This window comes from Diorhabda carinulata, chromosome 11 (assembly GCF_026250575.1).
Source record: "Diorhabda carinulata isolate Delta chromosome 11, icDioCari1.1, whole genome shotgun sequence".
NCBI lineage: Eukaryota > Metazoa > Arthropoda > Insecta > Coleoptera > Chrysomelidae > Diorhabda > Diorhabda carinulata.
This window is the reverse complement of record NC_079470.1, coordinates 5,541,906-5,564,426: the sequence shown is the minus strand read 5'-3', so window position 1 is coordinate 5,564,426 and position 22,521 is coordinate 5,541,906. Positions and strand designations below refer to the sequence as shown.

Genomic DNA, 22,521 nt, shown 5'->3' with positions numbered 1-22,521 from the left:
CAACGATAGGTGGCTATAAACATCGTTTATATTCTAATAGTTACTCAGTCGGTAAATTATAGACAAATTAATAGGTAAAATTGAAAATGTAGTTTAGTTGATTCTAAATATTTGCTATGTGGTGATGTTCCAGACAATAAATACTAAAGTGATTAAATTAAATAAAAACATTGTTAAATGATTTATAATACGTTAGTTTCTGGACTTTTAGATCAAATTTCGAATTATTCCAACAAATTTTTGGTAAGTATTAAAGACTTTTTATTATTTTTACATAATTGTTTTAACTATTTTGATATTTTTTTTATATTTTTAAACTTAAAGTACATTTTATCATTATGGAAAACAATTTTCAGTGATTTTTACTATTACTTCTCACGAAATATTTCAGTTTAAGAGAAAATAAGTTTTTTAAAATTTGGTAAAAAAATTGGGATGGATTAAGTTGAAAAAACTGTAAATTACCACTTATTCGGGTTAATTAGATATTATTTGCAGCTGGGATTAGAAGTATTCTCAAAGAAAAGAAAGACGGGTTAGCAAAAAATTAGTACAATTGGAAATAAAATGCAACAGAAAAGGAATTTGCAACAAAATAATGAGTGAAATAGTTTTTATTTCAAAAACAGCAGAGCTCAAACCAACAAAAGTAGTATTAAAAATTTGTATAAATGAATTGATACGTTTTGAGTTAAAAAAGATGAAATTCACTAGAAACTCGGTATAATTAGGATAAAGTACAAATAGAGAGAGATCTAGAGCTATAAAATTAGTGAAATAGTTATTATTACAGAAATTGTAGGGCTCAGATTATCTAAAGTATTGTCAAAGATTTTTTTTTAAACTGTAGCAATTTAAGATTAGGAATAAACAAATGCCAAGAGTCTAGAGAGAATTAGAGAAAAATACAACTGGCAATAGACTTAGACCGAAATAACTAATGAAATAGTTATTTTATCATGATGTTGCAGGGCTCACATGAACTAGAGTATTTCCAAGGATTTTTTTGAAAGAATCGAGACAGTTTGAGCTTAGGAAGATGAAAATAATCAAAAATTTAGTGAAATTAGAGATAAGAAGCAAAGGGAATATATTTAGAGCAATATAACTAGTAAAATAATTCTTTTAATAGAGACCAACTAGAGTGTTTTCAAAGATTTTTCTGAAAGAATCGAGACAGTTTGAGCTCAGAAAGATGAAAATCATCAAAAATTCAGGACAATTGGGATGTTATTAATAAAAAACCTGATAACAGTTGAATTATTTATTCAAGTATGATCTAATTACATTATTTAAAAAAAACAACAAATAAAAAAATCTTTTACGATTAAATAACTACATTATAAATATGCCGAATGAAAATCAATTATTTTAAAAAAAGAAATGACAGTACATTTGAAGAGAAATTATAAAAATGACCATATCACAACTATACTTATAAAAGTGGAAAAATACAAGAAAAACAACATGAAAATACGAAAATTAAAAGCGTATATACAATCAAAAGTTTAAATAAGTACTTTCGCATAGTGTTTATATAAAATAAGTGTAAACAATTGTAAAAATCTCATCAGCTGTGACAATGGACAATAATTCAAGATTGTTATAGATAAATACAGCGATTAAATATCAATTTTCATTTTAATATTAATTAAAACAAGTTTTATATGAGCAATATTAATTTATAAATAATTTAGGTAATTGTATCAGGTCCCCCTCGTTTTTTTGGCTTTAAAAAATTGAAAAATCATCTGATATCAATGAATTTTCTTTCAAAATGTTCATTTTACAAAAAAATCACTAAAATGAAAACTTATATTATTTATTTTATTATTATTTTTACATTTTTCTCTCAATATATACAAAATAACAAAAAAATTGAGAACAAATCATACAAAAATTTTACACTCCATTTGGGCGGATGAAAAAGAAGAGCTAGCAATAATTTTTGCAGTTTTAATCTGATTTGAAGCTCAAGTTGTTTAAAAGATGCTTCACCACTGGGCATAAGAGCTGTGGTAAGCCTTCCGGTGAAGAAAAGCCCAATCTTTTCAAGTTTCATCAGTAAAAATCTTCAAGTGAGATATTTCCTACATTCTTTTTTTGTAAAAACGAAGATCTTTGAACAAAAATTCATTTAATTCGAATGATTTTTCAATTTTCTGGAGTCAAAAAACAAAAGGACCACGATAATATAAAATTACCATATTTTATTGCAAACTATTTCTATTCGACAAATACCTTCATGTCCCACGACGATTTATTGATTCATATTATGATTTCAAATCATTTTGTTATAAAGTGTGGGTATAAAAAACGTTTTCCCTTTTGTGAAATGTTCAAAACATAGTTAGAGATATGGGATTTGAATAAATGCCACACAATTTTATTAAAATTAAATTAAAATCTGTTCAAAGTTTATATAAAAAATAATATTAATTAATGATTTTTGCCACTGAATTAAATATTATTAAATATATATTAAAAATTTTCCATAAAAAAGATAAATACTTAAAACTTTAGTAATAAACTTTATTTTTACAGTTTCATAATTTATTGAATTACAGGGTGTTGAATCTTGAATCTCATTAAAACAGATTGTATTTAGTAAAATGCTCAATGTAAAGTAGCAAAAATCTAGCTTTATTAAAATAAATGAAAATTTTGACCTTCAAACTCTGATTCATACAAGTAACTGTCTTATTAATATTTTAAATATTAAATACACTGTATTTTTTCCCTCGATAACAATGTTTTTGGTATTTTCCTTTTAAATAGTTTATAAAAATTAGTTACAATACCTAAAATTTGTTATTCAATCCCCAGTTATGGATACTTTATTAAAATAATACCAATTCCAATATTTCTCAGACCACAGCATCACTAAATTTTTGTTAGTACAAAATTCAATCTAAATCGTCATGGAACACTTTGTATATTGTTACCACAAGTATAATTTTCGATCACCATACGATTATATCTGGTTTACTATTATCTACTAGACATTTAAGTGATAAAATTTTTTCTAATTCATTTAGAAAACGCATTCGTGTTCTCTATAATTTTTTTCGGAATTTTTTATTAATAAATCAGCTTAAACCCAAACGCCGTGAGGATTTTTATTGGTAGGTACGGCGTTTTCTAGTTGTCTAGGTGAACCTATCATCTTTCTAGTACTACCAGATTTCAAAGGTCCCTCCAAAATTTGTCTGATATCTTCCGGAGGTACTATACTCAAACTTTCCAAATTAGCTTCTTTCATTTCGGAAACTAAATGTTCTACTTGCTTTTTCTTTTCCAATATGGCAGTTTCCAAAGAAGCGACCTAGGAACATCGAACACTGAATACAACAGAAGAGTCTAAGGCACCAAGGAAAATTAGAAACAAATACAGTTCGAAATATAGAGCAGAAATGGAATATTTAATAGAAGAATCCCTTACAAGAACACAACAGCATCAGTTGAATTGTCTTTTAAGTACAAAAAGTTATTATTTCATCAAATTGAATTACTATTTGGAAACTTTGAATCGCAGTAGTTTAAATGTACAATACATAAAAATATTTAGAAGCATCAGGAACGATTAGAAACTAAAACCAAATCATCTAATACAAGAAAAAAATGATGCAAGACTGCAACTTAGACATCTGATACACCTATAATGAGGTGGAAAGGTTTACCAAATGAAGATATCTTGTCCATAACAATAATGTAAACAATTTAACAGAAAAAATAGATCATTCCAACCATTGAAACAGCTATTCAGGACCTTCAATCACAGTAGTTCAAATGTACAATACATAAAAATAGTCAGAAGCATCAGGAACGATTAGAAACAGAAACCAAATCATCTAATACAAGAAAAAAATGATACGACTGCAACTTAGATGGCTGATACATCTGTAATGAGGTGGAAAGGTCTTCCAAATGAAGATATCTCGTCCATAACACTAATGTAAGCAATTTAATAGAAAAAAATAGACCATTCCAACCATTGAAATGGCTATTCAAGACCTCCAAATCACAGTAGTTCAAATGTACAATACAAAAGAAAAATCAGAAGCCAGAAAAATAATTATGGGTGTTAATTTAATATTTACCTCTCGTTTTAAAGTTTCTGCTGTTAAGTGATGTAAATCTGTGCTCTGTTTAGCTAATTCTATATCTTTTTGAAGCCTCTCGACTTCGGTGAGTATATTCCTTTCAAGTTGTTTCAAAGATTCGGCCCTTCTACTCTGGACTCGTTGTTCTAACTGTAATTCATCCATTAGAAGCCTGAAAAAAAATATATATTTCACATTCTTAAACCAAATGAACGTTATCATCAATTACCGTATTTTATTTTTACATTGCAACAATTCTGTTTCACAATTTGCCAATTTCGATCTTAACAAAGTAATTTCTGATTGTAAAGTTTTTTCTTGTTGTTTTACAATCTCACTTTCTTCTTCTACGTAACTCAGAGCTTGGATCTTGAAATAAACACCAAATAATTACAAGCAAAATTTTTTTTTCAAATAAACTCACTTGTTCTTGATGATTTTTACTTATATTTGATATTGCTATTAACTCTTGTGTTATAAAATCTAATTGACGCTGCTTTTCTTTTTCCTTTCCTTCTAGAAATATAATTTCAGCATCGTACTGTAACAAAAATATTTTATAATTAACTGAAAACAAGGACTAATAGATACGGTACCTTATTAATATCAGCCTGTTGATTAGATAATTTTTCTCGTTGGTAATTAATCAGTGCTACCAGTTCTCTATACTGGGTATTATAGAACACATTATTTTGAACTTTGTTTCGGTTTTCATCTTTATCCTTCTTTATATGTTCCTATGAGATTAATAATAAATAGAAGTGTAAAACAAAAATATAACAAAAATATTATACTAACAGGTATATTTCCTTTTTTAAATTTGTCATGGTATATTGAAGACGTTGGAGGTGGTGGATCTCTGTATGGAGGAGGAGCAGGTGGTGCCACTCTTTGACTAGAATGATCTGACACATCAGAACCACCGGAACAGTTACTTTTCTTTGGAGAACTGTGTGCAGAGTGCGATAAAGATTCCCTTACTTCCAGAGAAGTAAATTTCGTTTGTGGAATACCTTTTACTATACCTACATTATCATAAGTTGGTAAATAACTGCCGCTGTAAATGAAGACATCAAAATTTATATTAAATTCGATAATAAATTGCGAATGTACCTGAAAGTTCTATTGAGATCTTGTTGTTGATCAGAAGAATCGAGTGTATTTACACAGTGAGTTGGGGTACTGCTGGCACTACTAGAATTTTTCATTTTTGACTGTTGAGCAAATTTAACACTTTCGCTACGTTGGAGAATGAATTGAACATCGTTTGAATATTCTCCCCATTTCATGACGATCTTCATTGGGTTTTCGTTTGGAGAAAGTTGTCTCTCATTATTTCTCCATCTTTCTATTAAAGTAAATCTACCAGATTTACCTGTAGCATGAGCGAGTGCAAATACCACATCCTAAAAATTAATTATTGATATGTTAATACAGGTTTTTATTTCGACATATAAAATGTTCAATATTGATTAATAAATGTGACATAGTAATCTAAATATATATCAAAATTACTTGACAAGTTGTTGCTTCCGTAACGCCACAAACTATACGTTGTATTCCTTCCACCCAAACCTTTAATTCCATTGTTAATTATATTGAGGTAACTAAAAAATATCAAGTGTAAGGGTAATATTTCACGATGTATAAAAACCTTACTTTCAGGACATATTTCGAGTTGTATTTTATTTAGGTATTTAAATAATAATCACATATTTCTTCATAATTCATTTTTACGTCCCCAATTGTGTTATTTAACTAAATAGAACTTATAACTGTGACATTTACGTAGATATGTCAATTTTTTGTTTTGATTTAAATGACAGTTGTCAAATAGATCGGTCAAGATCACAAACCACATATTACGTCAATATGGATGCACTTCTGAAAAGGCCACTATAGACATATTCAATTAATAATTTTTAAAACACGTTTAATAATATATTATGGAGTAATATTAAAATAATTAACTATTTAAATCGATATACAACTATATTTTGAATTATTATTTATCTACTTATAGTGCATTCCATTAAGCACTCACGATAATAACGTTCACGACTATGATCTTTCCCGTTCCATTTAAATGATATACAGAATGAAACATAGTTCAAATTGTTAAGAAACTGTGATAACGCAAACAATGATCGCGCTGGTGCGTGCTCTTGATATCGAAGTTAATCTACTTTTTACGCGCTGATTGCCGCTGAACGTCAAAAACATAATCCCACTTTTCTAGTGTAGTTTATAGTTGCAAATACTCTGAACAATTACTTCTATGAGTGAAAGGATGTCAGAATTTGTGACATGACAGTTCTGCCATAGATATCATAACTTACAGATAGTAAAGCAAACGATGTTTCCAATTAAAGAAATGCAATTTATTTAAATATAATACATTATAAATAATTTAAAATTGATGATCATTATTCAAATTTCTTATATACCCGCAATTAAGGTTATGTTTATCATCGAACCAGCGTCATGGAACGCTCAAAAGAGTACCTCAGGCGTCATAGAATGCATCTCTAATCTATAGTTTTATCTATGATTCGTAATGTAGAGAAAATGAAATCAAATAAAAGAAGAAGTTGTTCATTTTGAAACCTCCAAAGAATTGTTTATCCAAATGTTTTTATTATAAATAAAAATGGAAACGTTACCAGGAATAGCTGTAGTTAGCAGTAGTCAAACTAGACCTAAGTCTCTTATCAAATTAATTACAAAGCTACAAATTATTTCTGAAACTAGTGATAAGCCTGGTGTTACAAAACATTGTTGGAATATTGATACCAAATATTATACGGCGCGAGTAAATTTTCTGGAAATCGAAACTACCGACGCGGAAAAAGATGAAGACCTAATTAAAAGTATAGAGGCTCTAATTATACATATGGATTCCAACAGTGAAACTGGATTAGACGATTTGAAAAAATGGAAATTTTTGGGTAAACCAGTTTAGTTTCTATATTTTGACGATTATAATAAGAATTTTCAGATGTATGGAACGCCGATGTTAAGTTACTTTTAGCAAATTATTGCACAGAAAACACCAAAATAACTAAAACTCAAGCACTAGAGTGGTGCTTAAAAATGGGATTCGAATTTATTGAATTGTATCCAACAGTTTTAAAACAAGACGAAGACGAAATTATCACCGAGAAATTCGGCGTTGAGAGGGTGAATATAATCGATTATTTTCTAATAAAAATAAATAATTATTATTTTATTAGGTAGTAGAAGCACTACATTCACATACGTGGTCTAATTTAGTGATGAAAGATAAAAAAAATATAAAACCTGTTAAATGTAGTGATACAAAAAAAGATAACGGTGATGGGAATGAAGAGATATTACCAAATGATGAATTGGATGATTTCGCTGATTTATTTTCGCAATTACAAACGATGAAAGACAGTTTACAAGGAATGCCAGTAAACCAGAGGAAACAATGTGCCGAGCAAATGGTTACAGCGTTTTGGAAAGCCATCGGTGGCGAAGAAGAAGAAATATTCGACTAATAAAATAAGTTACACATGTATATATATATATATATATATATATATATATATATATATATATATATATATATATATATATATATATTAAATATATATCATTAATTACATAAATGTTGTTTTTTGTGGGAATATTAACTTTAACTAACTAACATTTTGGTGTTTCCTAAAATGAAGGAGAAAAAAGGTTTTCGAGATAAGGGTCAGATTTTACAATGTTAAGGATCCGAGAGAACTAACTACCTACTATCTAATATGATATAATACCCAAACATCTAACAAAAACATTTTATTTAATATTTATTATTAAAAAATATTAAAATAAGTTAAATTTGAATCTTACTTCAATTAAAATGATCCTGGCAATAAAAATAATTAAATATCGCAAGATCGTGGAAACGACCGACACTATTAAACAATTTTTGTTGTATAATCGAATTTCTTGGCATCATAAAAAACTTTTAGTCATGGTATTTTTAAAATCCTTATTTTATAATAACCAAAAGAATAACTGTCGTATTCACTTTCATGTACAGGATTTATTTTATACCAATGTCGTCACGCAATATGGCGGCCTTACTGAAATGTTTAAACTACCTACAAAATTTTTGGATTTTCAATAATTTTTTTCAATATAAATATTGATAGAAGAATTGAACAAAATTCGAGTTTATACATCAATGTAATCTTCTTCAAGGGCCATACGATCATTCCAACGCTTCTCTAACTTCTCGATGCTGTGTTTGTAGAAGGATTTGTCTTTTGCTTCAAAGTAAGCTTCAGTTTCAATAACTGCTTCTTCATTTGAGCTGAATTTCTTACCAACGAGCATTTTTTTGAGATCAGTAATCACTGGTAGCTAGATCTGGACTATACGGAGAACGAGGAAGCTCAAACGCGGACCTCACGGGAAGAAATCGCAGATTGTTAGATTACATAACCGTGCAAATCAACGAATCCATACTCCATAGCGCACGCGTTTCAGCAGTCGTCGTAATCGGGTACTTGAAGTTCTCCCGATAGTCACACTGCTGATTGGTTCGGCTACTTAACTAACTCCAGCCGCACTGTTTCCATACTTCCGTTAATTGTTACAGATACCGATCATCCAAAACGTGGTGCGTCGGCAACAGAGCCCGTTTTTAATAATTCCTGGTACGTCTTCCATACCGTTGAACGATTTGGTATCAGCGAGTTCGAAAATTGTTGTTGAAATTAGGTAAACATAGTTTCGTACGCAGATCGATGTAAATCTTCCCAAAAGTGCAAAAAAGGAAAATATTTCGACACCATCCGGTCATCCAGAACGTGGCGCGTCGGTAACAGAGCCCGTTTTCAAGAATTTTCATACCATATTTTTCAATACACTTTTATTTTTTATTATAAGAGACATCGAAAAAAGTTTTCTGCAAATTCATTAGGCAGTTTCGAGGTTATCACTTTGGAATTACGTACCAATATACAGGGTTGTTCATAATATTGGAAAAAGCCAAGGTTATTATTTTTAAATAAAGTATGAAACGTTTTTTTAATGAAAAAAATATGATTGGCAGTACTGCATTAGTAAATAAAAAATTCGGTTGGTATTACATAATCATATGTTAGAATTTTGTTGTGTCAAATTTGTTAGTTGTCAATCAACTCGAAATTTTTAGTGTCTTAAATCGAATTTGTTAAATTTTGAGTGAAAATATGGCGCAACGGCGTTACTGTTCCGATAATGGCGGAAAGAACGCGCCGTCGGTACCACCAGCGAATATAGTTTCTTGTCCATTATCAAAAAATAAATCGCAAACGTCTGAAAATACTACCACTTCACTATCGACCGTACCTTGCCCGGCACTATCAGGAGCAGTTGCAGGTAAAATTGTTAATCGAATAAACACATCTCCAAAAAACTTGACCCCCCTCTTAAATTTTCAAGTTTGTCTATGTTTAGAGCCCATTTTTTGTTTCTAAATTTTGTTCATCACCACATTGCCCTTCGTCTGATTATGTCACGGACTTCGGTGAGGTGGACAGCGGCCCTTTTCCAGAAGACCTGTCATTGGTCGTTCCAGACTAACTGTCGTTCGAAGGGTAGTACAAAAACACCTTCAATAGCGCCTAAACTGTCACTAGGACGTCATTGATGTTTTTGTAAAAAATTTGACGGTTGCAGACCCTTATAAATTCTTTTTTACGAGGAAACCCTTAAAGATATGAAAATGGTTTCTATACGGTTGCTTTTAGCAAGGTTAGACGTATTTGAATCTATGTTAAAAATTTCTCATTTTATACAGGGTGTGTATAAAAAGTGTTCAAAGTTCAACTCTAAAATTTACAGAAAACATTTAATATCTGGATAACGGTGAGGTTTAGATATAGGAAAGTATACATGAATATTCCTTATTTTTTACTCCCGAATGCAATAAAATAGAAAAAACCGGGTGGTTCTATTTAAAAAAATTAAGAAATTTGATATATATGAAGTTAAACTTAACATATTATGTACGCACCCTGTATAAAATGAAAAATTTTTCAACATAGATTCAAATACGTCTGACCTTGCTTAAAGCAACTGAACAGAAATAATTTTAATATCTTTAATGGTATATACGTAAAAAAATAATTTATAAGCGTCTGCAACTGTCAAATTTTTTGCAAAAACATCAATAACTTAAAAAGTATGCATTTTTTCGAAAAAAGTTTTCAGACAAAAGTATACTAAAATTTTACGTAGATTTCAAAAATATATTAATATACAGGGTGTTTCATTTAAAATGACAAAGTTACAGTCGACTTCTGGTAGAACCGGAAGTCGGCTATCTTTGAAAAAATTTTAGGTAAATGGATCGTATCCGAAAACCCAAACGTAGAAACTTTCATGACTTTACTATGAGTATTTTGCCATATACAGATAGTTTTAACTCGTCGTGGAACACTCTGTATAACGGAATTTTTCAACTGAGTTTTTGTCCCACTTTAAAACGTCGGATTGATTCGAAATTTTGTACAGTTATTAACGACCTATGACAATATATTAATTTAATGAATTCGAATTATTATCCTGGCAAGGGTCACCAAAAAATTTTGTTTTTTATGAATTTATTTGACATCTTTACTTACAGAAGATGCTCAAATGTTTGATGTTTTGCCATGTCCGAATATTGAACGATTCCAAAGTCGTTATGCTGTAATAGTTGATGTCGCACCGATGAATAGAAAACCCAAAGAACCAGGTGATTGATTATTTGAAAAAAAAATATATTTTCATAACAATTTCATACAATCAAAATTTGACAATTTGGAGCTCAATTAATCTGAAATATTTAAAGTTTTCTATCATTTTCAAGTACTAAATTTTGAAAATATGACGCCTATTATTAAGATACGTGAATCATAACCTCAAATATTTCAATTTCACATACCAATTTACTACTACATCATATTTTTATTACCCACAACGTTGTACATGTTCTAGAACTTGCCATTTCGAATGTTTTTTACTTTTCGTGGTTTTTTTCAAATTCCTTTTTTGGATTAACCGGATGTTCTCTCAAGAAGTTTGTTCCACGTATCGAGCGCACTCGACCCGCGAATCGATTCCTAATGAATCGATCTCTGAACTATCGATAAAATCTGTATGAATCGATTCCCAATACATCGATCTTCGAACTATCGATAAAATCTGTAAGAATCGATTTCTTGAGTATCGAATCTTTTTAAGTGTTTCCGATTTTCTCCGTGGATTGTCTTTAAAATTTGAAAGGCCGCTTTCGGAAGCTAATAGCGCCATCTCTGATAAGACCATTCTACTTATTTGACAGCTTTATACATTTTTTTGTTGAGAGTTGACAGGAATGAACTAGAAGTGCCATTAAAAACATAATAAATCGTTTTAAAAACGATCCAAATGTTTTTGAATAAGTTGCATACGAATTTGATTGGATTCCGGATGAAAGGAATCGATATAAATCGATTAATCAAGTATCTAATCTATATGAATCGATCTCCGTACTATCGACAAAATCTGTATGAATCGATTTGTTGAGTATCGAATCTTTTAAGTTTTTCCGATTTTCAACGTGGATCGTCTTTAAAATTGGGAACGCCGCTTTCGTAAGCTAATAGCGCCATCTCCTATAAAACGATTCTATTTATTTGACACCTTCATACATTTTTTTGTTGACAGTTGACATCTATAAGTGTCATTGTTGTTTTTGCTACTACATTATCAAAATATTAAAAATAAATTAATAAAAAATAATTTGAGCGTCGTCTATTATTTAGTTTGTTTAAATTGCTCCATTTTGTCAATTGGTTCAATTTACGATACGAGCTTTCAGAAATTAAAAAAATATACGAGGTTTATACCAAAAGTATCGAACTTATCGTCAAATCGATTCACAGTCGGTGACTGTATATATGAAGTTAGTGAAGGACGTTCAAGGCCTACAAAGGTCGCACGAAATTGTCAATGAGGATAAGTTCGATAGTTTTAGAGCAAACCTCGTACGTGCGACTTTTGTACTTATTTTGCCGTATTGAAGATCCAGAAACGGAACGTCTAGAGAGGAAACAAAAGGTGGAAGAAAGATGGAAAAGTATCATGGAAGTTAGTGACAATATTATTCCTATTGACTACCCCAATCCCGATTTAAATAACAGCCGTCTCGACGACTGCATAATATTATGTTACGCGAACCAGGGATCGTGGGAAAAGTTGATAGAATTGTCGGCGAATCTATTGAAAGATGAAAGGCTACCGTGCGATTTCGAAGGGGAACTTAACGAAGAACATGACGACAATTACAAATATTAAGAATATTAGTAACAAACATTTTTTAAATATAAAATTTAAACATTGACCTGAGGTGTTTATTTTCTCATCAAAATCGGTTTTGGGAGCCCTAAATTCTCCATTATATTCTTGGTTTAGTTCCTTCCAAATAAAAACATTGGAAACTGAAACTGGAACCAGGACTCATCTCTAGGAATGCAATTTTTATCTCTTTAACTGTATTTTGTCAAAAACGAACCATAACCTACTTTTAAATGTTCCTATCTCCCCCAAATTACGGGGGGTAACTCATAAGTAATATCAGCATTCGTAGTTTGTGGAAATCTTACGATTTAATTTAAACTTTTGGTAATTAGCAAAAAAATTAATTTTTTACGAAATTTCTTGCCCTTATTTTGAAACTTTATAAATCTCTAGGAATGTAATTTTTATCCCTTTAACAGTGTTTTGTCAAAAACGAACCATGACCCACTTTTAAATGTTCCTATCTCCCCCAAATTACGGGGGTTATCTCATAAGTAATATCAGTATTCGTAGTTTGTGGAAATCTTACGATTTAATTTAAACTTTTGGTAATTAGCAAAAAAATTAATTTTTTACGAAATTTCTTGCCCTTATTTTGAAACCCTATATATCTCTAGGAATGCAATTTTTATCCCTTTAACTGTGTTTTGTCAAAAACGAACCATGACCCACTTTTAAATGTTCCTATCTCCCCCAAATTACGGGGGTTATCTCATAAGTAATATCAGTATTCGTAATTTGTGAAAATTTTACGATTTAATTTAAACTTTTTGTAATTAGCAAAAAATTTTTTACGAAATTTCTTGTCCTTATTTTGAAACCCCCGAAATGCGACTTGGTAAAGAGGTAAATCGCCCCAAATTGTCATATTTCGGGATATGCCTCTGTTCTGTGTCGGTTATTATCCTGAACACCCTGTATATACGTGTTTATAACATAATTTTACAACAAAACAAAAGTTATTGACAAAAATTTTGATTTGATTCATACGAATATTGTTGCTGGCGATTAAGTCACGTGATGGAATATTTCACCGCTTAAACTATAACTATTTATAATTAATTTTAGTACACCGTGTATATTATTACGTACTAAAACAATTTTTGACATTTTACTCAAAATACGGTTTAGATATTTCAACAAAAAATAATATTTTCGATATAAACCTGTATAATTTATGTTTAATAAAAATGTTTGTACTAACAATTTATGACTAAATAAAATAGTACAACGTATTCATACAGAGTGAGTCACATGTACTAGACAAACAGTAACATTTTTCATTTACCGTCTAAAATTATTTACAGCCATACAGGATGTCCCAAAAGTAGTTCAACACATCTAATAAAAGATTTTTTAAATGGATTGTTCCATATTTAATCATATATGGGAATTTAAAATGTAGAAACTTTTAATAAGGTTTTTGTATTTAAATATTGCTAGCTTGGAAATTTTTTTGGTGCTTGTGTTTGAATTTTTATCTGCTGATCAAAACACCACCGATTCCGCGTAACGAACTTGTCAAAAATTGACTGATTTGACATTTGACCATGTAAGGTTCCCATAGATATTATCACGGATGTCAAATCTCCAGATATCACGTTCCGACGAGACTCATTAGGATTCTGGAAAATAGAGGAAACGGGAACCCACCTACGGGCTCAGAATCTTCCATTTTTCACTGGGAAACTAACGCGCACAACCCAACCTAACCTAAAATTGCAAAAATACTTTCAATGAACAGAAATGTTTTATTAAGGATTTTCGCAGAACACCCCGTATAATTAGTTTGTTCTAACTACCTTCGATACTGAAAATAATTTTATATAGTAGCCCTAATTGATATTTACCTAAAGCTACGAGAAAAAAAATTGTCAATAAATGTCACGTGTATAGGAAATTCACCCTGTATATAATAATTTATATAAACATGTTTATCGCTGGTAGTGGTCTGTCTCGGTCATTTTTCAACGTGGGTAACTTGAAGATTACGAGCAGTCAGTACAGTGAGTCATACCGATGATTATAAAGTGAACATTTGTGATAATGATTTAATTAAATCATGGCGGTGGTTTTAGAAAATACGATCAATTGTGTTTGGCTTGCGTTCGAATCTTTGCAACAGGATAAATCCGGATTTGTACATAAATCTAAACTAAAAGTAACGTAAATTGATTTTTAATTTGATGTTATTATCAATTCCTTAATCAGATTATTCACGATGAGTTTAAACAATTTTTTAATGTCAAGTGAAATATTTTTAAACCGATTTGTTTATTTTGGTAACAAGAATTGAATATTGTTATTATATATTTTTTAATTTTCGGAATAATTGTAATTTTTATTGAAAATAATCACAGATGTTTTCAATTTTCTTCAATGCTTTGCCAAATATAGAAACTCGCTTTCAATCTGCGAGTTGGTACGATTTTATGTGAATGTAAAAACACGTATTATGTCAAGGCTGCATTCTCTTTTTTTTAAATAATTCAATCTAAAAGATATACAGAGTGTACTACTGTATAAGGTACAATTTACCTCTATGTCAAGTTGCATCACCTAGTACTTATAAGAAAGGCCCTAGATGCTGTAAACAACTCAAATAGCACGTTTTGAGAACGGTCACTAATAAAAATGTCAAATTTTATTATGACAGATTAAAATCAGTGCTGAAAACATGCAAAGTTCCTCTAGATTCACCCTGTTTTGTGCGATGTTTATTAGACTAATCGTATAAAAAAGAAGAAATGACATTTAGCGCTCCAACCATCGAATTAGATTTACATTCAATGGTTCCAGCAATTATTGTTCAGAGCAATTTCGTACCTAGTAAATCACAGAATTTCGATAATTAATTAATAACACAATATAAATTAAATATAATAGTTACAAAAATGTCTGTGTGTCCTTTTTTATTTTTACCTTTCAAGAAATTAATGGCGCCTGCGCTTGCGCGCGGCTTCAATCGCTCCTGTCATGTAGTCTAGCGAATATAAACAAAACAACTCGGACTTTAATCTGAATGTTATTTCCTTTATAAAATTTCTATAATTTGAATAAATGTACAAATAGTAAATAACATATAAGTTGACCACTTAATTCCTTAACTCGAGGCCAATTAATCACGTATTAGTTACTCCGCCCATCTGTCGAAAGTGGGAGGGAATTATTGGGTTGCCTATTATTAGGCGAAACGCAATTTTCATTAGATACGAGGGCGGATCACCAAGTACGAACAATATGAGGATGGTTCCAGAAATACCTGGCAAATGTATAGAGATATTTTTTCTTTTTTTGGGCCAGGAATTACAAGAATCATCATCGTATTAGTACCAATTTAACCTTAAATTGTTGTGTGATTTGAAATATCGTTATTTTAGGTATTAACCGCTAATATAGGGACGCTGTTAGATCTCTATGGGGTCGAAAGAGGCTTGGAACACTTCCGCAGCACTTCCGTTTTAAATTTCGACCAATTCAAATATTATTTGCAAAAAGAAGTGTTCGCCTCGTTGCCGAAAACGCTACAACACCAAGAAATTCGAGTGTACGAGAATAAAATCGCCGAAGTTTGTTGGTTGATATGCAGAAAAAAATATTTACCCAGAGATGGTAGAATTTTATCGGAAGATTCGGTTTTTCAAATATTTCGAATTTTCTGCGTGTTAGCCGAACTGGTAATCGATCATAACAACGATAACGTTTATCAAGTTCTACTGCATCCTTCCGAAGTTTGTAATATAGCTCAGAATATTTCATCGTCTCTAGGGTGTAAATTCGACGAAGAAGATTTCTCCAATCTAAGCGTATCGATGGGGAATTTTCGATTAGCGCCTTTTATCGCCGTTTTAGAATCGAGGTTAGATTTTTTTTCACATCAAATCAATAATAAACAACGAAAAAACAATTTTTTTTCGACTAATATGATAGAGTTTCAATATAGGGATGTTTTTAGGAATTTTAGAAATTTGGGGTTGGTAATATCTGATGGATTAGTTAAAAATTTCAAATTAAGCGCCAAAAATTGTCTCCAATATGGCGGAATAGTCACGTAGTGTAATATTTCAATTATCTTTAACATAACCTATAAATTTCGATTGGTCTTGTAGTTCAAAACGTCAAATTTTTATCTATCTGTCAAAAATTAAAAAAAAAACTCATTTTAAAACGGAAGAGACCCAGAATCAAGACGATTTAGAAACGTAAAAATATTATTTTATAATTCTCTACGCTTAGAACCGGGCAAATCTGACTTCCAGTGCTGCCACATTAATTTTTCGCGCGATTATTCAAAAATTCTTGTTTATATTTGAATCAACATCGATACATCGAAAATTATTCGTGTAGTAACAATTTGATATTTTTTTAAAGATATTTGATTGAAATTAAAGACGAGGTCGCTCTTACCGAAGCCATATACGATGTTTATCAAAAAATAGTCGAGGATGTTATAAAAAAAGGATTCCTCTCGAAAAAGGGTTACATTTTTCCCACTATGAAAGAATATTGGTTCGTGTTAAGACCGACAGAATTGGCATATTATACGGGGAGGAGCGAAAAAGATCGAAAAGGTTCTTTACCGATAGAACCCGGATGTAAAGTTGAACCCAAAGCTGGTTATAGAATTTTATTGCACAGTTCTGAAAGAACTTTTGAATTAGGGACATCGGATCATATGAGTAGACTACAATGGGTATCGGCTCTACAACTTGCTTCCGAACATTCAGGTAAGTAATTTAATAAAAGGAGAATCGATATTTCGTATATAATATGATTTATTTCGTAATTTTTTATTTACTTTTATTTCACGACAGGTATTAATCGTAAATACCGCTAGAAACTATCTTTAAGTTGCTGCTACGTGTAATACATCACTCAATAAGTCGTGCGACTGACACACAGATGGCGTTGCCATTGTCAGATCCATATAGTCCGGATCTGATCCCCAATGATTACTGATCAGCTCAAATGAAGAAGTGAATATTGAAACTGAAGCCTACTTTGAGGATAAAGACAAATATTTCCACAAGCACGGCATGGACAAGTTAGAGAAGCGTTGGAATGATCTTGAAGGTTATTACATCGATGAATAGAATCTATTTTCGACAAAAAAATGTGTTTTTCTTAGTTAGTCACACGATTTATTGAGTGACGTATCCCTCTGCGATACTGGAGAACCCCCTAGAGATCTTCGACTTCTATTTGGTACGCATCCAGGTGTAGTACTCTGGAGTTCCTCACACTTCGAAAGAATGTGGATAGAGGTTTCATCCTTCTGGATACTCCCTTATATCTGCTAAGTTTTTGCTTGTTTCAACCTCTCCAGTTATTGGTTTTACCCCTATCAACTTTCTTTTCCATTACACATTGTTCTGTAGGTGATACCATGAAAGGGTTCAGGTCTCAGGTCAGTTATTTCATTTCCATCCACTCCTGTGTTTCCTGGAATCCATTGGAGGGTAATTTTTCTTGACTAGCTCCCAAACTAATTTGGATTTTATGATATAGAAGCTCAAAGCTTGACTGTCGGACAGGATAATTGCTATCTAGATTGAACAACACATTGGCATAAATTTCTGTTTGAAAAATAGGTCCAAGTTTTCAGTGTGTTTGATTCCCAGCTCGTACAATCTTATTCCAGTTCTGGCTGTTGCTTTAGAGCCCTACTTGTACGATTTTATGGCATTTCTGATCTGATCCCACTTCTACATCATAGTATTGAGGTAAACTTTTTCTCAATACGATAGTTTTTTAATATTTCGTCCCAAAATTGCTGATTTTTGAAGGGCTTTTTTCCCACCACGCGTTCGAATACAATATGGGGAGTTGGGGGATTTAGAATCATTTTTAGTGCAGCTGTTGGACATGATTTCATTACCTCGGTTGGACATAAGCAAGCCAGTTTTTGTACCATCGAAAGATTGTTCTTCGTGCTAACCATACCAGTTCTAGTACCCCACCATTATCGTTTACATCCACAGTAGCTCCTTAGGGTTACAACCTTAATTCCTCCAGCGAAGTTTCTGCACACCAACTGGGTTTTTACGTCTTTAGTGGTTATCTCCTTTTCAAGAAGGTTTACAGAAGTTTCCCATCTGTTTTCCACTTAACGATTCGCTCGTCTAGCTTGCTGGACAGTTAGTCCCCCCGATCCACACCATTTTATTGTATTGTTGAGTTCTCTTTGAACTAAGTCCCAGAGTCATATCTTGCGGAGATGACTAAGTAGTCGGCATATCCTTGACAAGTCTACTCAAGAATTTTGTTCTCTACTAAGCTCCACGTGTGGTGGATTTTTGAAAGCGCCTTCCATATCTTAGAAGGAGTTTTCTTGGATTGTCAAATCAATCTGATTTCCATTCGTTTGTACCAGTGCAGTCTCCGTAGATTTGCCTGTATGCGAATTGACATGGAGGTACACATTGATTGGTCTGAAGAATTTGGGAAATGTGGCTGCTTCTCCAATGCTCTGGTATCTGCCACAGCTCTAAACTGCTTCTACTAAGGTGGATCAAGTGTGGCGGGATATCTTCATGTCCTCTTTGAACAAGATTCCGTTCACTACTGGCGACTTGAATGGTTGGAAGTCCATTTGATTCGTATATTGTGCTGTATAAGTTTTTAGCTGTAGCTGAGGTTTGTCTTGAGCTTTGCTTATGTTTTGTTTTCTGAAGCCGATCGCCGCTTCCTAGAAAGTGTGTCATCAGTAAGTCTGCCATGAAGTTGCCTTCCGGTTTCGTCGGTGCCATGGTTGTAATGATTTTACTCTTCGCCAAGACCTTTTGATTTAGATTTTTCACAACTTTCTGGGTTTTATCCTTGTAACAGGTAAGCATGAAAGTTACCAACGTCTTCAGGCCGTTAAGAGAAGGCTACAAAGACAAGGTAGGATTCAGGAAATGATTAGAGCCAAATTTCAATTACAACAAGAACGAAATGCCAGACAAGCCGCCGAAGGGCATGCAAAAGAATTGGAAGTTGTCGTTAAAGAGGAAGCTCGACGATTGATTGAATTGGAGGAACTGAGAGCTAAACTTGAGAGACTTTTAGAAGAAGAAACTCAAGCGAAACGAGATGAGGAAATTGTAAGGGGGTGAGTTAAGATTTGTCGTTATATTTTTCCTCTATTTCCCTAGTATATTATAAATTTATGGTTATTGATTGATTTACGTAGATTGCAAGCTAGAGTATTGGCAGAAGAATGGGAGAAACGTGAAGAATTGGAAAGATTGCAAGAAGAACAAAGAGTTTTACTCGAAGAAGAAAGACAAAAACGTAAAGAATACGAGGAACTTCAAAGGGAAAAAGAAGCTCAACTTAAATGTGAGGAATTTTCTTGTATTTTTCTATTTCGTAAAATGATTTTTTGGTACATTTTTATATAAAACTAATGCTTCCAACGTTGACCATTAAAAGTTGATTTTTTGACTCGTATTCAAGGACTACCCAGCATTGGAGCCAACTACACGCACTTCTTGTCCTCTTGCGTGTTAATGCTACTCCAAATTGTTTTCGTAGTGGGATTGTGGCAAAACTAAACACCACCAAAGTGTACTAACTTTAATATATTCCATGCTTTCGAATACTGATGTATTCATCGTGTGGGAATTGCGGCGTTTTAAATTTCGTTTTTTCTTAAAAAAAACATCAAATTCGTCGGTTTCAAAAAAAAATATTCAAATTGTCGCTTGACAGAAGTTAATTTTTTAAAGAAAAACGAAATTTAAAGCGCCGCAATTCCCAGACGATGAATACATCAGTATTCGAAAGCTCTAAAATATATTAGAGTTAGTACACTTTGGTGTTTAATTTTGCCACAATCCCACTACGAAATCACGAAAAACAATTTTCTGTCATTACAAAAAATAATTTTCCAATCATGCGGGAAGCATCTAAGGAAAAACATTTTTTTATTATTAATTTTGTGGAGTTTTTTACACTATACCAAGCGATTAAAAAGTATAAAAAAGTTCATGAAATTAAAAAAAATTCTCTTCCTCTGCTTCCACCATGATCGAATAATTGTTTTTTATATGGCAGAAAATTTTTTTACGCGATTTTGTTTTCGTAGTGGGATTGTGGCAAAATTAAACACCAATGTGTACTAACTCTAATATATTCCGAGCTTTCGAATACTTATTATTCAACGACTGGAAATTAATTAGTTAAAAATTGGGGCGTTTTAAATTTGATGTTTTCTTTTCAAATTGACTTCTATTAAGCATCAATTCGAATATTGTTTTTTGAAATTTAATGTTCTTTTAAAGAAAAAACGAAATTTAAAACGCCTCAATTCTTAATTAATTATTTTCCAGACGATGAATACATCTGTATTCGAAAGCTCGGAATATATTAGAGTTAGTACACTTTGATGTTTAATTTTTCCACAATCCCACTACGAAAGTGAATAATTTCGAAATTATACCCTTAGAAATCGTATGTAAAGTGAAATTAAACATGGTGATTGGTATTCCTGTTTACTAGATTGTCAATTCGCCATTGACAACTCTGTATAACCTGTGATAAACATTTTCCTTATTGACGAACGGCATTATATCAAAAATTTCATTCGATTTATGGATTTTTTTTTGAAAATGTTTGAGATTAATTTTCATTAATCAGTATGGGGAATAATTAATTTCGATTTGTCAACATTGCAATTCGATTGTTTTATGAGAGATATGCGATGGAGATGGCCGCGCTGTTGCCGGTTTTTTTGTACGTCTGTAAATTTTAGGCGCCGAGGAACGTTTGAGTCAATTAGAAAAAGAACGATTACATTTGGACAGACAATTAAAAATCGCTAATCAACAAATGAAATACACCGAAAATAGGAAGGAAATTTTGGAAAACAAACTTTATCCGATCGTAGGTGAAAAGGTGAGAAGGGCTCATTCGTTTATGCCGAGCACGAAAGAAAAACCGGTCGTCTTCGAAGTCAGATCTTCCACATTAAAAAGAAGTTGAAAAAATTAACAAAATATATTTATTTTTATATAACATTATATATATTTATATAATAGACAATAATTAAATTAAAAAGAATTAATTTGTTTTGATTATTTTTAATAATTTTAATTTTGAGGTTGTGTGAAAATTTTATGGAAAATGGTGATTTTACGATTATTTATTTATCCTCGAAACGACTCTGTACTGTGAGATTTTCGAACCCCCTGAATAATTCTGATTTTTATCACAAACATATTTTAAGATACCGTAATTGTTGTTGTTGCCATGTTTTTCTCGATTACAAACCCGAAAACTATAGTTCGACGACCTTGCCAACTACACAGTGACGACTCGATATAAGTTTCGACGAGAAGTAGCACCGATGCCATTATACGAGTGCGGTATCAATTAGATGAATATAGTTTGAAATAAAAAGCTGAAAAACACGCTTTTAAAACACATCAAATCAAAAAGTAGAGAATAATTTTTTAAATAAACTTAAAACAAAAATGAATGAAAAATAGTACTAGTTTCTTCCATTAATTATTGTTTGATGTGTTTTAAAAGCGTGTTTTTAGTATTTTTTTTTTCAAAGAAAAAGGCTGCTTATATACCTACATCTCGTCGAAACTTATATCGAGCCGCCACGATGTAGTTGGTAAGGTTATCGAAGTGCTTGATTTCGAACACGGAGAGATCGAATGTTCGAACGGAAACATAAATTCATAAACTTTTACGCTTAAAGTGGATTAATAAAGGCTTACGTTCGCGTCCGCGCTGACGCTCTCATTGGCGTTAGGTTCGAGCTCACGTTGACTAAGCGTTGGAACGCGAGCGTAGGGGTTGTTTTGTGTTTATAAATCGCGATCATAAAAGATTATAAATTGACCTTTAAACATGAAATTAACAGATTACGAGGGCGCCCACGTTGGTGCTCGCGCTCCCATTTGCGTTACACATAAATTGATCAGACTAAGGGGGCGCCCACGTTCGCGTTCACGACATTACCAAGTAGTTGATTATAAGCACAAACGGTCGCGTTAGCGTTCGAACGCCTAGACAACGTGAACTCGAACGTAACGTCAACGAGAGCGTCTGCGCGGGCGCGCACGTAAGTCCAAAGTAGAGGTGATGCTAATAAAAG

At 31.9% G+C, this 22,521-nt stretch overlaps 4 protein-coding genes across 6 annotated transcripts; 3 read left to right on the top strand and 1 right to left on the bottom strand.

The window, feature by feature from the left end:
* Window positions 1-1,249: 1,249 nt before the first annotated feature.
* LOC130899256 (ras association domain-containing protein 8) lies at window positions 1,250-5,931 on the bottom strand. The gene is made up of 9 exons (XM_057809042.1): window positions 5,763-5,931; window positions 5,619-5,710; window positions 5,217-5,509; window positions 4,902-5,160; window positions 4,700-4,840; window positions 4,528-4,644; window positions 4,333-4,472; window positions 4,101-4,275; window positions 1,250-3,325 (listed from the first exon to the last, which is right to left on the bottom strand). Exons 2-9 carry the CDS (start codon window positions 5,688-5,690, stop codon window positions 3,095-3,097), a joined length of 1,428 nt encoding a protein of 475 aa, XP_057665025.1. The 5' UTR covers window positions 5,691-5,710; window positions 5,763-5,931; the 3' UTR covers window positions 1,250-3,094.
* Window positions 5,932-6,665: 734 nt separating this feature from the next.
* On the top strand, window positions 6,666-7,655 carry LOC130899395 (alpha- and gamma-adaptin-binding protein p34-like). 2 transcript variants are annotated; one of them, XM_057809313.1, is made up of 3 exons: window positions 6,666-7,051; window positions 7,102-7,283; window positions 7,337-7,655. In XM_057809313.1, exons 1-3 carry the CDS (start codon window positions 6,754-6,756, stop codon window positions 7,622-7,624), a joined length of 768 nt encoding a protein of 255 aa, XP_057665296.1. In that variant the 5' UTR covers window positions 6,666-6,753; the 3' UTR covers window positions 7,625-7,655. The 2 variants fall into 2 exon arrangements, with proteins under 2 accessions (XP_057665296.1, XP_057665295.1); XM_057809312.1 differs by having other exon boundaries at window positions 7,093-7,283.
* A 1,548-nt stretch (window positions 7,656-9,203) lies between these two features.
* Window positions 9,204-12,471, top strand: LOC130899391 (uncharacterized). Of its 2 annotated transcripts, none has more exons than XM_057809309.1 (3): window positions 9,204-9,482; window positions 10,735-10,842; window positions 12,154-12,471. In XM_057809309.1, exons 1-3 carry the CDS (start codon window positions 9,314-9,316, stop codon window positions 12,423-12,425), a joined length of 549 nt encoding a protein of 182 aa, XP_057665292.1. In that variant the 5' UTR covers window positions 9,204-9,313; the 3' UTR covers window positions 12,426-12,471. The 2 variants fall into 2 exon arrangements, with proteins under 2 accessions (XP_057665292.1, XP_057665291.1); XM_057809308.1 differs by having other exon boundaries at window positions 10,732-10,842.
* Window positions 12,472-14,393: 1,922 nt separating this feature from the next.
* On the top strand, window positions 14,394-21,451 carry LOC130899350 (switch-associated protein 70-like). The gene is made up of 6 exons (XM_057809248.1): window positions 14,394-14,589; window positions 15,809-16,287; window positions 16,800-17,155; window positions 19,257-19,521; window positions 19,603-19,751; window positions 21,166-21,451. The coding sequence occupies exons 1-6, from the start codon at window positions 14,491-14,493 to the stop codon at window positions 21,393-21,395; spliced, it is 1,578 nt and encodes a 525-aa protein (XP_057665231.1). The 5' UTR covers window positions 14,394-14,490; the 3' UTR covers window positions 21,396-21,451.
* The last annotated feature ends 1,070 nt before the right edge of the window (window positions 21,452-22,521 follow it).